At 37.7% G+C, this 16,065-nt stretch overlaps 1 protein-coding gene across 2 annotated transcripts in view; it reads right to left on the reverse strand.

Annotated features, from left to right (window-relative positions):
- Positions 1–16,065, reverse strand: part of GLS (glutaminase) — a 59,777-nt gene that overhangs the window by 10,708 nt on the left and 33,004 nt on the right. The window contains exon 14 of one of the 2 annotated variants that reach the window (XM_026853112.1): positions 12,319–15,546. The exons of the other annotated variant lie outside the window; for it this stretch is intronic. Within the exon in view, the coding sequence (XP_026708913.1) occupies positions 15,400–15,546 (147 nt within the window). The 3' untranslated portion in view covers positions 12,319–15,399. Of the gene's footprint in view, positions 1–12,318; positions 15,547–16,065 lie in introns of those variants that run through there. 2 annotated transcript variants of the gene reach the window in all.

Here is a 16,065-nt window from a genome sequence, read left to right on the forward strand (position 1 = left end):
CCCCCCCCCCCGCAATTTCATTGAAAACATTACAGAATTTACAGTCTAAAAAATATTAACTTTCAACTTTACTGTTTTTCCAGGTGGCTGAGGAATACAGTCAAGCCCAATAGTTTAAAAGGGTGCTGCTAAAGGCAATACAAGCAAGGATAAACAAACAACCCCCCTTAATCTTTCCAATGCTCTTTACAAGGTATTTAGAGACAATACCACAGTTAGCCTTCAAAAAAGATGTCAAAATATTATGAAAAAAAAAGGTTATTTGAATGCATATTGTTTCTCAAGAACTTTGCCATATCTGGACTTTACTATGCACCTGACCCAGTGCACTGACAGGAGATTTTCAAATACAACAAGGAGGGGGAAAAAAGGGATAGCACAGCTATCTGAGATAGAACAGACACATCTCTCTTAACTCTCATTTTTTTTGGCTTAAAATGGGACGCAATGTTTCCTTTTGGGAACCCTGCCCTCCTGGCCAACTGGCTTGAAGAACAAAGTTTTAAACGTTCCCCCACACAGCACTGAGGTGTGGAGATAAATTAGGATATGAACTTCAGGTCTTGTAGCTCAGGACTTCCCTAATGACAAGCAAGAGTCATACTGAGCCCAGCTCCTGATACACTGGCATCTCGGAGCGGGTCCCAGATAAGCAAGACTCTTGGTGCACAATACCCCGGTGGGTCTCCTGACAAATATTCCCAGCTGTAGGAGAGCTGCTCTGAAACAGGAATAAAGCTCTGCAGCTCTTCACCAGCGCACAATGCACCACAGAAATTAGATAAGACTTGTCTGGAAGCGACTCAGGCGCAGTTCTCCACACCACTAAAACCTACCAATGCTGCAGCACAGTCAATCTGCATTTATGATACCTTGGCCATCCTCCTTTGGCACCGGCACCAACAACTGAGGATGGCATGGCACAATTCCCCCGTTTATATGAGAAGTCTAACAGATGTTATTTCCAACACATGGTTACAACCAGGAAAAAAGACGGGAGTGCAGAGTGCCAAGTAATTTCTCTGACGTAGCCCGGGCTCCCTCCTCGCCCTGCCGAAGGCCACCTCTGCTTGGGAGCTGGGTCACACGGACACGGCGGACGCAGGAGCGACGGCCCCGTTTGCGGCCCGTGCCGGCCCGGCACCACGAGCTCCCACGCCCACTGCCAGCAGCACGCGGCGGCGCTAACCCAGCTCAGGGCTGGATTAACTCTGAAACGCAAAAAATAGATCTTTAAACTGTCTAAGGTGATTGTCTAGTGAACAAGGATTAACATTTCATACTGAAAAGAGACCGACTACTATAAACTCTTCCTGTTCTCCTGACCTTTGCAAATGACCGAGTATGGACAAATAAGGCAGGAGCAATGAGTTTACACGAGCCTAGAGGGACTGCACAAAGTAATAAAAGCTCCAAAATCAACAGAAGTTCAACTGCACAGTTACAGTGTTCTGTTACTTTCCCTAAAGGTGATCCCCTGATGAAAGCCATCTGAGTACAGAGCAAAAAGCAATCATTCCTCCTGCTCTGTGGAAAAACTGCAGATTTTGAGATGTCTATTTTATCAATGGAAAAAAAAAGCCTGAAATCTAAGATGCCAATAAAAATTATGAAACAGCAGTAGTGACCTATAAAAACAAGGAGTAATGCATCTAGAGCACAAATTAAACAATTAAGTCATCCAGTTGTTACACGGTGAACTTGTAATTCAACCATACTGAAGCACAGCCTAAAGATGACTTTCTCCCTGTGTATAAGGCTTCAAAATAAAACTCAAAAACGAAACAAAACAAAAAACCCAAACCTGCTCAAAATTAATTCTGAAGCTTCAACTCTGAAATTAAACCTAGAATGCAAGTGGTACCTACAAGGGCAAAAATAAACGAGGGATGAATCTCAAGAGAGGAATGCATGTCTACTTCAGACACTAGACAGGACTGCTTATTTTAGAAATTGACCTTTTTTGTATTCACAATTGATTTGCAATAAACTGGAATCTGCTCTCCAGGGGCCACTGAGAAAACTAGAGTTGGGGAAAAAAAATAATCACTATTCCAAGTCTAAGAGGGACAGCCAGTTTTCCTTTAAAATACCATTCCTCGATAGAAAGGTAAGCTGTAGTTTGTAGGGCAAGAAATCTCAATCGAAAGTCAGTATCTTTGCAACCAAGCATGTTTTGTTTCCCATGAAATGAAATGAAAGTTATTACCCAAGGGTAAAACATTTACTTTTAAAAGTAGTCCACAGTGCCAGTGCTGGAGAAGCACATGTGTAACACCTCTCACGCAGAGATCTCCAAGCACAGCTAAGCGTCACCTCCATTTCCCAGTCGAGGTGTGAACATCAGCCTGTCAGGATTCAACACCCAAACTTAAGCACTGTGCTTTATTTACCGAATCCCAGACTAGTTTAGGTGCCACACAGGTGAGGGCCAGCTCTGAAGTGGTCTCTGAGCTTGCCTGGGGAGGTTCTGTCCCCAGGTATTTCTAGGGATGGACAAGTCCACAAAGGCACTCTAAGCAGTTCTGGATTAATCCACAACATTGAGATGCCAGTGAAAAAACTAACAGTTACATAAGATAATTTCTCTCAATGATTTTCTGGAGCATTCAAGAATAAGTCTGTTTTTTTTGAGTAAGACTGAGCAACAGACCAACCCTACAGCAACCTAACACCAACTGCCTCCAACAGAGCCTCTTGCCCCAACTTTGATTGAACACAAGTCTCACAATAAATTTATAAAGTTAGAATTCCCTGGGAACATCTTTGTTCCCATTATACTATAAATAATTAGAGGATATGTGAATAAATTAATGCATACACTTACACACATTAATGACATACAGAAATATTTAAAACTACAAACAAGGATAGCTGTTCCATAAAACTTTCATGTGGTCTTCAAGTACTTTTTCCCCCACCTCTTTACCCTATTTTCTGTACTACTGATTCTTGTCTTCTTATGTAATTTGAAGAAAGTGCAAAAATAACTCTAGACTCTGCAATTATTTACTCTTCCGTGTTTTGAAACTAACACAGGAAACGAGATTTTGTCAATTTTTTTTCCATCCAGTCCATTTTTGAACACATCAACTATCATTTCTTTTCCTCTAGATGGTGCAAGCTCCTCTTTACAGCTTGGGATAGAGGATGATACCCAGCTCCTTTAGTTTTACGAGCTGTGGGTGCAGCATTTATTTTTGGAGTCAAAGCTGCAACAGTAACCTTCAAAGCTGCTACCATGGAGTTTATTTTTGGAGTCTCCCTGGTGGGATTAACTTGAAATGCTGCTTAGACAGCAATTATTCACATTGCTCGTGCTGTTTGTAGAAAACTAAGAGTCATAAAACACTTATTTACTCCTCAGTAACTGCCTTACAGTTTTCAGCAGCTATGTTCAAACACAATTTGTGTATATACTGAAAGCTGCTTTCTTCCATGAGTTATGTCTAGACTGGAGCCACACAAAAGGCTGTATTTTCATGTATACATACCCAAGGCAGCTTCAAACCAACTGTACTGCTATAGCTGCAAAACCTCAGGCAAGCCAGCAAGCCAGTTAGTTATTTACCCAGGTTTACAGAGAGCTTCAGTCTCCCCTTGGCCATGTCAGCTGGCAATACAGCACTAACAGCCTTCAGACTGGAATCACTCAGACGAGCTAATTGCATTTATGACCACAACAAAGACCTGTTCCAGGGCTCTGTAATCTACATACAGATCACTACCACATCTGGATAGTTGAGCTGATTACACACAAACACAAGGAACGCATTATTTTAGGCAATAACACTTTTTTTGTGAATTTATACTTTATGAAAAATGATACAAATGTGCTGGATAACTTCCTAAGTTAAAAGGTTTTTTTCACTTTCAAGTTACTGATCTAACTACAGATCAGGATGGCAGCAGCTGGCAGCTGCCAAGAGCAGCTAGGGAGGCTATGGGAAATGAAGAGCTGCTCAGTTGGCAGTCAGCAGCTGAGGGAATTTCCTCAATTCAATTTCCTCAATTTCCCCTGGAAATACCGAGGGAACTTCCAGGGCAGCCCCGGAAGGGCTAACACTGCAGCTACTGCCTCTCTCCTCAGCATCCGACCACACTTTGGACACAGCAAAAAAAAAAAACGGTGGGAAAAGTTACGAGACAGACATTACAGTTCACTAACAGATCAATTCAGCAGAAAAATTCTGTGATCCTTAAAATATTTTTTTTTTAAATCATATATAAAGCCAGACAAAATCCTGGTATGATTTTAGATGTCTTATTTCAATTTAACTTTTAAAATTGTTTCAAATCCAAACTCAACCTTTTAGAATTAAGCTGGTCATTTTCTTCTGATTCCCACATTTTGAATTCGCTGATACATACTGACAAAAATAAATTCTGTGGCCCTACAAAGTGTCTATTTAAAATCTAAAACCAGAGCAAGGACTTTTGACTAGGTTCAATTCAGACACAGGAGCACTAACATACAAAACAAGCTTGCACCAGGAGCTCAACCTTAGTAACTGTCACTGAAACTGAGCCATGCAGCTGAATAAAAGAAACATTTAATGAAACCAAATATATACATTGAAGGTTTCTCTTGACACCATTAAAAAATAATTCCTAAACCCCTTCATTCAACCTAAGACAACTGTCAGTCTCCTTTACTGGAAAACATACAGGCTGAAGTCTCAAAAGAAAAAGCTCTGGAGGTGAAAGGCTGAGCAGGTTTCCCTCTCTCCTTTCCCCCTTATTCATCTACAGTTTCGAATAGATTTCTACCATTCATATTTCCTTCAGACTCAAACCTTTTAAAGATAGGTCAAAAAGTCTAAAGTACTAGATTATGCCACCTAAAATTGCAAATAATTAAGAGTATCAGTACCACATTTTATAGTATACTGACTTTTTTTGCCCACCTCTACCCGAAGTCCTTTTTTTCATTAGAATACATTAAATTAATCTGGGTATTTAAAAGCATATAGCTACTACAAACTAGCACAATACCTTAACTGTTCATCCATCTTTTCTGGACTTTTTATGCAAAATAGTATCGTAAATTTTGAAAGCCTAACAAGGACACAGGAAGCACTAATCAGGAGCAGAAGGTACTTTTTTTTCCAATCACATCTGGAGCCATGAAAGACAGACTAAACCAGAATTCACCTCTTCCAACACTAACCTCTTGCTCATAAGATGTCCATCAAGTAGACACAAATTTCTGGAAAGAGTCTGTCTCACTTGTATTCCTCAAAACAACATCCCTCCACCTGTGAAAAAGCTAATTCATCTGAAATACTAACAGGAAGGAGATGCAAGTTCTTCAAGGAATCAAAAAAATATCCTTTAACTCATATGGAAAAAAGCAAGAGTCATAGATCAGAGTGAGCTCAGTTCTACAGCTAATTCAGCCACACATGCTCAGAGATTATTAGATTTAATTTTTATGATTTTTACATGATAAATAAGATTTACTATCTTCTAAATGAAATTTAAATTACTATATATTTCCAGTATAGTATGTGAATCCATAAGTAAAAGTTCACTTCTTATGTTTGGTTTTGCTCAAGTGTTTGACACACAGTTACAAGTGCACTGGTTGAACTGTCCTTGAAGATGGCAAGCTACAGCAGCAGAGAGCTTATTTCATAAAAAACAAACACTGTGAATTTTCAATGACTTATTATTTACATTTCTGGCTATTGATTAATTCTAAAGTATTAGTAAACTGATTCTGTTTAAGAGTTAAATAATTTTTAAAAAATGTTTACTACATTAAGTGAACATCTACTTACCTTCAGTAACTGAGATTATTTCAGAAAGACCATGCCCATCTATTCCATTCCTGAGATGTGTAAACCCCATGGGGTGAGCCAAGGCTGTTTTGGCCAGTCATGTTTCTCAACTCCCATACTCCCACCACTGCCTGCCTCAACAGAGGCAGAAGAATCAATCCTTCACCAATACTGACTCCAGAACTTGAGCTCCATAGGTGAAGAGTGGGTCGTGCAAACCAAAGTTTAGTTGAATCCCTGCCTACAAGCCTCTCCCCCAAGAACTGGGGTATTCAAACTAATTTTTACTAGAAAATATTACATAGTATCATAAGAACATCCAGGATGCATGGATGGGGCAGTTTCTCCTTTCCTGCACCATCCTTAGGGGCAGGAAGTACTCAGCAGAACTTTGCAATGCTGTGCGAAGAGCAGTGCATGACTGGTTTTGTCTTTCCTCTTTCTAGCAGATAAAGCACCATTAAAGTTGAAACGGTTCAAGGGGTACACAGAAAAAAAGCCCACACAAGTCAGACCTCAAGATTCAGAGCCCTCGACTCCCTCAGTATTAGATTACAAGATCCCAGGAATAGAAACTCCCCTAGTTGGAAGACAATTCCTGCAAACAGGCCTCAAGATTCCCTTCCCTTATACACAACTACAGCACATAGTATTAAGAAGATACTAGGATGGACACAGCCAATATTGCTCTGTCACAGATATCCTTGAACAACTCACAGATGATCCTAGTTTTTCAACACAGGAAGCTAATGCTGAAGCTTCAACAGATCTCAGATGATGATGTAGTGACTACAGAGCTTCCCTCCCTGTGCACTTGTGTGCTTGAACAAATAGACAAGTCTGGTAGAAGAGTAGCTAATCTCATGTGTTTTGTACCCATGACCTTTGTTTTGGGGATGATTATGTTGATTTCAAGAAGTACAAATATTGTGAAGAGGAGAGAAACTTGAGTACCAAAACTGCCTCGACTAGATTACAATGAGCATGGTTATGCTTGATTCCACTTGCTGTTTCTGATTTCTTACAATATCAAGGAATTAACACACATTTTACTTTTGAGACCACAGAATTAAGCATATCACTGACAAAACTCCCAAAATATCAAGTAAAAATTTAATCATCTTTCACTGCTTAAGACCTAATGTTGACTGATTCCACATTAAAAAAAAAAACCAAAAACAAAACCAAACAACCAACAATCTTTCACAGACAATTATAAATTCATAAATCGTGCCAGCAAGTGATATTTTTTGAAGACCTAATAAAGAAAACCAAGGTAGAATAACTATAGTGAATCAGGCAGTTCCAGAGAACCATGAATTAACAAGAGGGAGCAACAGAAAAATCTGACCTGGCTCCTGTCCTGATGACAAAAGATGTTACTGCTGTATTGTTTGCCATGAACAGTATGGCAAAGAAACAGTAGATAGACTAATTATTTCAAGAAAAAGTTTACTAGATCAAGTGAAACATTCACAGCATAAAGACTTTAACCCTTCAAACCAGAAGATGATCAGGTGCATTTTCAGTTTTAGGTGATACGCATTTGCCATCAGTAGTTTGGATGGAATTACTTGAATCTTGCTGACATGTCCAAAGCATCAAAGTTACATGGGGAGAAAAAAAAAAACAAAACAAAACAAACCCTCTCAAAGGCTTTAACTTTGCTGTCAAGCTTTTTCAGCATTTCTTATCAGCAATGAAATAATGTTTTGTCAGTAAATTATGACTGCCAATTCCAAAATGATAAAATAATAATTCTTGCAGTAAACTGTTACAGGAATCAGGGTCATCATCATCTCATGATACAGACTTTGATAGTTCCTGTTCAGCCCTTTCATAGGCCAACCCCTGCAAACACTTCTGTGAGAGAAAGCATACAGAATATATACAGAAACCTTAATAAGGGGAATGAACACTGACCAGTTGCCTCTGGATGCCAGAAAAAAAAGAGCCTTCAAAGTAGTGGATACAGACATTACTAACTCTGCAAGATTTGAGACCAAAGGACTGGGATCAACGATGGACACATAAATAAAGCAGAATGCTGATGGGTGCTTTAGTGATGCTAGCTGCATTAAGCAGACAGGACAAAAGAACGTCTGCCTTTTCAAGGACCTATTGACTACAACTGATACCCACTTTCCAGGCTGTAGGTACTTTCCAATTCATGGATGACAGTTTACTCTTCACTACAGGATTCGGATCCGGTATTATTCCTGAAATAAACGAGGGTGTTCTCAAAAGATAACTACTGAAACTTTACTAGCAAGACACTGATTACACCCTACAGACTGAAAGCAGAATAGGGGAAATCTTACCAGAAGTTTGCACTGTACTCTTGTTGGAAGGGTTGTTTCTAAACTATTAGAAACAAGTTTATAGAAACCTTCTTCTAACGTTTAGACTATTTATTCAGTACCTGATTTTCTTGCATGAGAAATATTTATTAGCTTAAACAGATCTTCCACCTCCATGGTTTCATCTCTAAACCCTGGGAACAGGCTTATTATTTCCCCATCAGTCTTTGGTATATGGGTCAAAACATACTCAGCTGTTTTAGCCTGCTTCTTCATGTCCTCAATCATAACTCTTAATCTTTTTCTGCAACAGCATGGGTGGGTTTTTTTAAAAACATGTTAATCAAACCAGTTTATTCTCAGACCAAGATTACATTTTAATTAGTTGTCTTGCAACAATTACAGGTTGGAGAAGTTTAAATGACAAGTCCTTTAAAAGAAGCATGAAATGCACTTCCTATACAGAAAGCCAAAGCTACACATACGATCAAAACCAGGTCTACCAGTCCAAAACAACTGATATGGAATTAGTAATTCCTGGACAAACAATAAAGCTGCATGTCTCAAGGAAAAAGCTGGATTAGTGAGTAACATCAACAGGAAGCAAGCAACATTATCTCTTCCTATCACTCCACTTGTGTTCTCAAGTTCATTGTTTTGATAATAAGCACTCTGATCACAAGGGGTCCTAATATTTAGTAACATGCTGTCCCTCAGAAATAACGTACTTCCACTTTTATATTTTGCCTGTTATGCTTTAATAGCAAAATAAAGAGTATGACATTTTCAAATCCTTAAATCACTTTTTCAGTGATACAATGAAAAAAAAAAAATACTTAGGATCTGGTAGGGAAATACAGCAGGATGGAAAAAACGGTAGTTATTGCTGACCAAAAGCCATTTTTACCTATGCCACTTCTAGGACTCCATAATAGCCAACAGATTTCCACATGACAGTAAGCTCATCACGCACAGTGAAAAGATGGGTGTCACTGTCACAAGCTGCAGAAAGGGAAAATTTCAACTGGAGGTTAGGAAAAAGTTCTTTGATGGAAATGGAAAGGCACAGGGACAGGTTACCCAGCAAGATTACAGAAACCTCGTCCTTGGAACTTTCCAACACTTGGGCAGTGAAGTCCCTGAGCAACATGATCTAACTGATTTTAGATCCTGCCTGGAGCAGGAGGTTGGACTAGATGATCTCCAGAGATCCCTTCCAAGCTCTATGACCTTATGGTTTCATTCTTAGGTTTCTTACAGTCACTAGAATCTCTTCCACTTCATACAAATGGGTTATGATGATCCAGCTAAGTAAAACTGACCTAAGAGAAGATACAGTATGAAGATAAATTCCCAATTTACAGCATGCACAGGAGTTTTGTAATTGCACAAGCATACTTCAAATTCTGTGTACCAGCTGCTTGGCAACTCAAGTGAAAAGCCTACTTAAAAACAGCACTTAGCTATTAAAGAACCTTCCAAAGAAAACAACAGATATATGTTGACTGTATTATCAAAATAATTACTTCAACTTTTCAGACTATTCAACAATGTAAAAATAAGAATCAAATTCAAGCAATTTCACTGAAAAACCATGATGCCAAACAGATTAACAGAAGTGCAAATATGGGGCAGGGAGGAAATCAAGCTTTATTCAAAATCTGACCAAATAAAAATGACATTAATGTACACTGATCTCCAACAGAAGAAGCACCTCCAACTGCCCATAATTTACAAAATAACAGTGCTACGTAACTGAAGAATATCTGCTGTAACTGATGAGATAAAGGGGTCAGAGAAATCTGGAAAGAAGATAGAAGAAAGCTCTTGCCTTCTTCAAGAATAACTGCTATCAGGAAGGTATGCGGATGACACTACAGAAGGCACCAGCTACGTGTCAGCCAGGTCAAAGTCACAGCAGAGCAGCAGCTAAACCAGGAAGCATTACCTTACAGCAGATAATGCTCCCCCGCACGCCTACTGCATAAATGAAATACATGAAAGTAGGGCTGGCTGGAACATTTTTGAGGGTAGAAAAGCATTCTGGAATTCTCTCCTTTTCCACTTGTCCTTCCTTCAACCCTGTTTCCTCACCAGCCTTAGTTCAGAGGTATTAAAGTGCCTATTATTCTCCCTATGTGTGAACATGTCTGTCTTTTCCTTTTTAAAAATCTGCATGGTGCAGTTTAAAAGCCTTACTCTAGGTCATGCAACCAAGTCAGCTCCATTACCTAAATTAAGTTCTGTTTAAAACTACTTAAACTGATGGAAAAAAAAAAACAAACAAACAACCAACAAAACCCAAACTAACAAATTTGAGACCACCGCAATTCTGCCAGCCCAAACTCTATTGTAGGGCTTTATTTAGTTGAGCTGCAGCTTCAGATATAAACATTATTTAAGACCTTCTGTGCAGAGAAGAAATAATTGTGCATTTTCAGAAGTAACTGAGCTATGTGCAGAGCTGTACCACTCTTCAGTCTTGCAAAAACTTTTAAATGCTAAGTGTTCAAGTGGTTATCAAACCTCTGCATAAAGCAGTATTAGACGTCAATGATAAAATTAATTTCTACTTGCATGAAAACCAAAAGGTAAAGGGGATTTCTACTTTGCACACAATATTCTCTAGTAGCAGCAAATGGTAAATCGGAAACCACACTTAATTCAAAGTAGGTAGTTTAATAATTTAGACTGCAACAAACTATTCTACATACCAGGATATAAATTCCCAAAAGAAAATGGGGCTGTTCATAACCCATCTTCTAACAGCACGTCATTAAGCACACTACTTAGTCAATGTGTTTTCTATACTGGATGAGGTGTGGAACAGACAAAATCCTAGCATGATAAGAAAAATAATTAGGCTTTAGTTAGATTTCTACCTGATTTAAAGTCTCTTGCCATTCCTGCAACATCTACAGACATCTGTGATATTCAAATCGGAGACTCTGCACTGAAGATAAATTATTAGGTGTATTTAGCCATCCCAGTAAGAACTCCACTGAAAAAAGTCTATTCTTTCACTGGCATAACTGCTTCTGAACTTCCATCAGGAACTACAGAAATATTTAAACAAAATTTAAAAAATAGTAAAAGTCTAAAATGTTTAGAATACTAAAACATTATATGTAAGTTTAGCTCACATTATATATAAATTAAGGTCATCATTAACTACTTTGCTCACAGCTAACTGCTGTGCATCAATGACATGTATGTATCAAGATGCAGAGAAATAAGAACAATGAAGTAACACCACACTGTATCCCCCGCTCCCACCCCCTCCCCTTCTGACTCCATTGCCTTTTTATTCACCTACCCACCCACTGGTCTTTTGACACAAATGCACAATGAAAACCAAAATGTAAGAGTCAAAATAATTCTATAGTAAATCACCTGTGGTTCTCTTTGTATCTACTACTCTTCTACCATTCCTCATCTTTATGGCTTTTAGAGAATAAACTCTTTTGATGTGTGATATTTTATGTACAATGAACATACGGCTAGTTTTAAAAACATAGTACAGGAAACTGCAGTTTATAAACCAATCTACAGAAAAGCTAAATTAATAATTACGGCCATCCTCAGTATAAGTATGTGTCTAGTGACAAAATCTTGCCTCGGTATCATCACATTATAAATACATCTACTATTTAGTAACTCAAATTTTCATGGAAAAAAAAATAAGCTTGTGACAACGGGCAAGTGCTTTGCCAGAAACCCACATTCAACTCCCCATTGTTCAGACCCCACTGCTGCTACTACAAGCATGTGGGTTTTGAACCATCTTCCTTGATAGGTGTGATTTATTTTTCACTTCATAATGCTCAGGATCAACAGTTACTACCCTGGCACTAATATCATTAACCACATATTTTCCAAGTGACCAAATTATTAACTTCAAAACCATACAAACACACAGTGACATTAATATCCTACTGCACCATGACATTTTTATTAGAAAAATCATGGTAAGAAAGTTTTGCTACTTTGATTTTTGCTTTTAACTTTCTAAGATAACAGTTCAAAGAGAAAAATACATTATTGTACAAAATGTTTAAGAAATCTTAGGAGGGTTGTCAATTACTGGTTTAACTAAATCTGCTTATTCCACCTACAGTTCCAGAATTTTATCTTCTTTTGGATGGAGTGCTCACTATATCTCATTTCAGTCTCAAAAATGTGTTTGAACAAATCTGTTCTCCATTGAGAGAAAAAAAATACAATAAAAATCAGCTTAAAATAAATTTATTAAACAATACAAAAATAAGCATGCTGGAAATCGAGATACATAAATAACATACAATGCAAATGAAAAATGGAAAACGAGACAAGGTAACTTAACAACTGAGCCAAAAGGTACAACACAAATGCTAAAATAAAATTTTAAAAAGCATTTACATTTCTAATGAAATGTTAATGATGCTGACAAAGAAAAACAAACAAACAGCTAAAATGCTTGAATATCAAGAATTGCTATTACTGTAGCACAGGTAAACACTAATACCGTTGCAGACTTCAAACATTCAATGACTAGCCTCTACCACCGCATTCTTTCAGACCTGCTCACCAAACACAATGCAGACATGGGTAAGTCGTCCTGGCAGACCCAACTATGGTCCCAGCCACCTGTGTACCCTGCCACGAGTAAAAGCCATCTGCAGACGTGGCAGGCCAGAACAGGAAACTGCGAGTGCAGGCAAGTTACAAAATAATTGGTCCAAAGGAGTCTCCTCCTGACCCCTCCTAACTAGAGGCTGGCTTAAATTCTGAGGCAGGCTTCAAAAGCATATATTACAGAACTGTAATTTATAGATTTAAAGTATAGACTGTGTAAGCTGTACCCTAAATATTCTTATTATGCATATTAAAGATCTAGTTATTTTCTTAATTTTGTATTTCCCATGCAGGACTTGTTTCTACCACAAGTTTTGTGTGTAACTGACAAGCATAATATGGCGAAGATTTTTATTTTCAAGCTGAAACTCAGAAGGAACAATTTTCCATCTTCAACCACGTTTCTAGAATTTGCTTCAAATAGTACTAAAAATCAGAAAACGTGTGTAGAATTAGATCAAGCAAATCCTGCATCATATATTTTCATTTAAGTTAAACTGGTAATTTAACCAGCAACATATCATCACTGTAAATACTTTTCATTAGCAGCACAGTCACATCATGTCCCCTCTTGCAATTAAGGGTATTTCAGGTAAAGACATGTAGTTTTGCAGGATCTGAATACCTGATAGGTCTCGTAACTTCTAGTAAAATCCTCAAACAGGTGAGACTTTTTTGTAATTCAAGACTTTGCCTTTACTTACTTTATTTTCAAGATAAGCATTGACAATCCTAACCTTATCATCAGTGATAAGATTATAAACCAGCTATTATTCAGCAATTTATGACTGACAGTTATGACTGACATCTGCACCACAGATTTACCTCTTCATCCCAGCAGGACTTCAAATTCACTGAAAACTAATGTTCTGTATTGTTTTGCTTAAAATTTTAATCCTAGTCTTCAAAGACAGGAAGCCCATCCTTTCACAATATGCTGCTAGATGAAGATTATTCCGGGTTTAGTCAGAGTTTATTTCAAATGTTTATGCAAAACTGACAATACCGAAACGGAGTAATTAAGAACATCTTGCTTTCTCAGAGAACATCAGCTTTGCATCTTCCTGAAGTCATAAAACATCCAGATGGGTCAAAAAAAGGGCAGGAAAAACCTAACTCTCCCCTTATGCAGAATTCACATATAAATGCACTTTGGATTTTCAGATGAACTAAAAAAGGAGAGGGATTGGGGAGGGGACAGGGAGAAGGGGTGGAGGTGTTAGTTACTAAGGAATTATCTGTCATCGTCTCCTAAAATCCTTAACAAGCTAATACCATTTATCACTACTTGGATGAGTTTCCCGCAGTTTTATAAACCAGGACTCTGCAAGGGGTGTACTGAGGGTGGGATATATCAAAATATCTGCAAGCTTATAAACGGGAAACCTTTATAGAGAATAATATTCTAAGATTTCTAGCATCATTGAGAATCTAATAGCTACAAGTGTCAAGAAGTTAGCACGTCTGTGCCCTCTGTCCAGCATTGCTTACTGAGTCTGTTTGAAGCTTACATACACCATTTCAAGCTACATTCTACTCAAGATACTCAAAATTATCAAATTATGCAGATGAACAGATGCAGTTGCCTGTAGAAGAATGCAAATCCTGTTTCTTAGCAAGCTGACAGAGGTGCAAACTCACTATAATTTCAAAAAGTCGCAATGAAAACTTAAAATTTGCTCGTGTTAAGTAAATGAAGTCTCATCATATATATGAACATGCACACACATTAGCAGTTGAAAAATAAGTTAATTGTAAACAGTTTTAATAATATCTACTTAACGGCTTTGCTCTGAATATATTTCCTGTTCACTTCTCAGTTGGTTAACACTCTAAAAACCAAGATTGCTTACATTCCTCTCTAGGGTGGAGCACAACATTATTAGTAAGGCAGACTTCTGAGTCATAGCTACCAGCTGGCAGTACGAGCAGAGAGCAAGACACTCAGAATAGTTTGGCAAGAAATATTTCTGCTGAATTAGTTAACTTGCTAACAAAGCAGGCTTTTTTCCCCCTCTTCTCCTAGCCCTTCCCAGCCATTCTTGCTCTTTTTAGTTAAATGTTAGCATTAATAATTATTAAAGGTCTGATCAAAAAAAAATATAATCTTCACTAGCATGGCATATCCAGAGGATCCATTTCTGTTCATACCAATTTGAAACTTCATATTTTTTTAAAAAAAAGGGATATGGTAATAACATGATTCAGAACCTATCTCCACTTAATATCCAATTATTTATAGATTTATGAATTTACTGTATTTTGCTGACACTATTTTACTTTATATGTTAATTAAAAATAATCTATCTTTACATGCTGACCCTGATCAGAGGACACATCATAAGTTCTTGCTTGGCTCTAAAGTTAATTTACTTAAAATTCTCAGATATAAACAAAAATAAACAGATATACACAGAAGCGGTATATCTTTGAAAACATTCAGATTTACTTTTTTCTTTTTTTAAAGTATATGTGTTTTAAGTAACTACAAAAGTCAGTTAACAGCTTTGGGTTTTGTTGTTTGTATGTGCTTTTTTTCCCCCACCCTTGAACTTCGACAGACTTTTTGGTATAGCATACAGAATTTACACAACGTATATATAAATGAAACATCAGGCAAACAATATTCAAATCGAAGTTAAATCTAGAGATGCTTGAGGGTTTTTAAAATGAAGAACTTAATGAAACTAGAACCCATTCGTTTAGTTTTGCTCTCCCCGACCTTCCATTCTATACACTACGGTTCTGGAGATGTCCTCGTTTGATTCAGGTGACACTTTTTTCCATACTGTTTCTTTTAAAGCAAGTTCTTGCTGGAGATTCTCATAGTCCATTGGTCCAAAGGAATGCTAGTTGTTCAAGCAACATACATTATTTATTAGTGTATTTGAAGGAAAAAAATCCATACTTGCAGTCAATGCTAACAGACTCAAGTTTTTCACCTCTTCACATAAACTGTTACTTTCTCTTTTCCAGTTAAAAAAAAATCCAAGTTCCAAATGGGCTATATACATGCAAATAGAAGCACTTTTAAAAGCATTCTACTGTATCTTCTCCTATCGAAATCTTCACGTCTTAGTTAAACATTAAAGGTAATAAAAGCAAAGAGGTTCGTCTTATCTAAAGCACCCTCACACTTTTTATCTTTTGTACAGGTAGCAGGAGTGGATTCAGTTCATTCCCAGACATTGCTTATACCGCTTCCTTAGTAACAGGCACTTGTCTACAGCACTGAATTCACTGCCTGTGCAACTCTCAGCAAGTCACGTGGTCTCAGACATATCACTGCGAAAAAATGCTAAACATACATCTCATGCGTTGCAGCACAGAACAGAAAGGCTAAGCCCACCAGCTGGTCAAATCTTTAT

Source organism: Athene cunicularia (genome assembly GCF_003259725.1).
Source record: "Athene cunicularia isolate RWA chromosome 7 unlocalized genomic scaffold, athCun1 chr7_part1, whole genome shotgun sequence".
In the NCBI taxonomy this organism is placed as follows: Eukaryota; Metazoa; Chordata; class Aves; order Strigiformes; family Strigidae; genus Athene; species Athene cunicularia.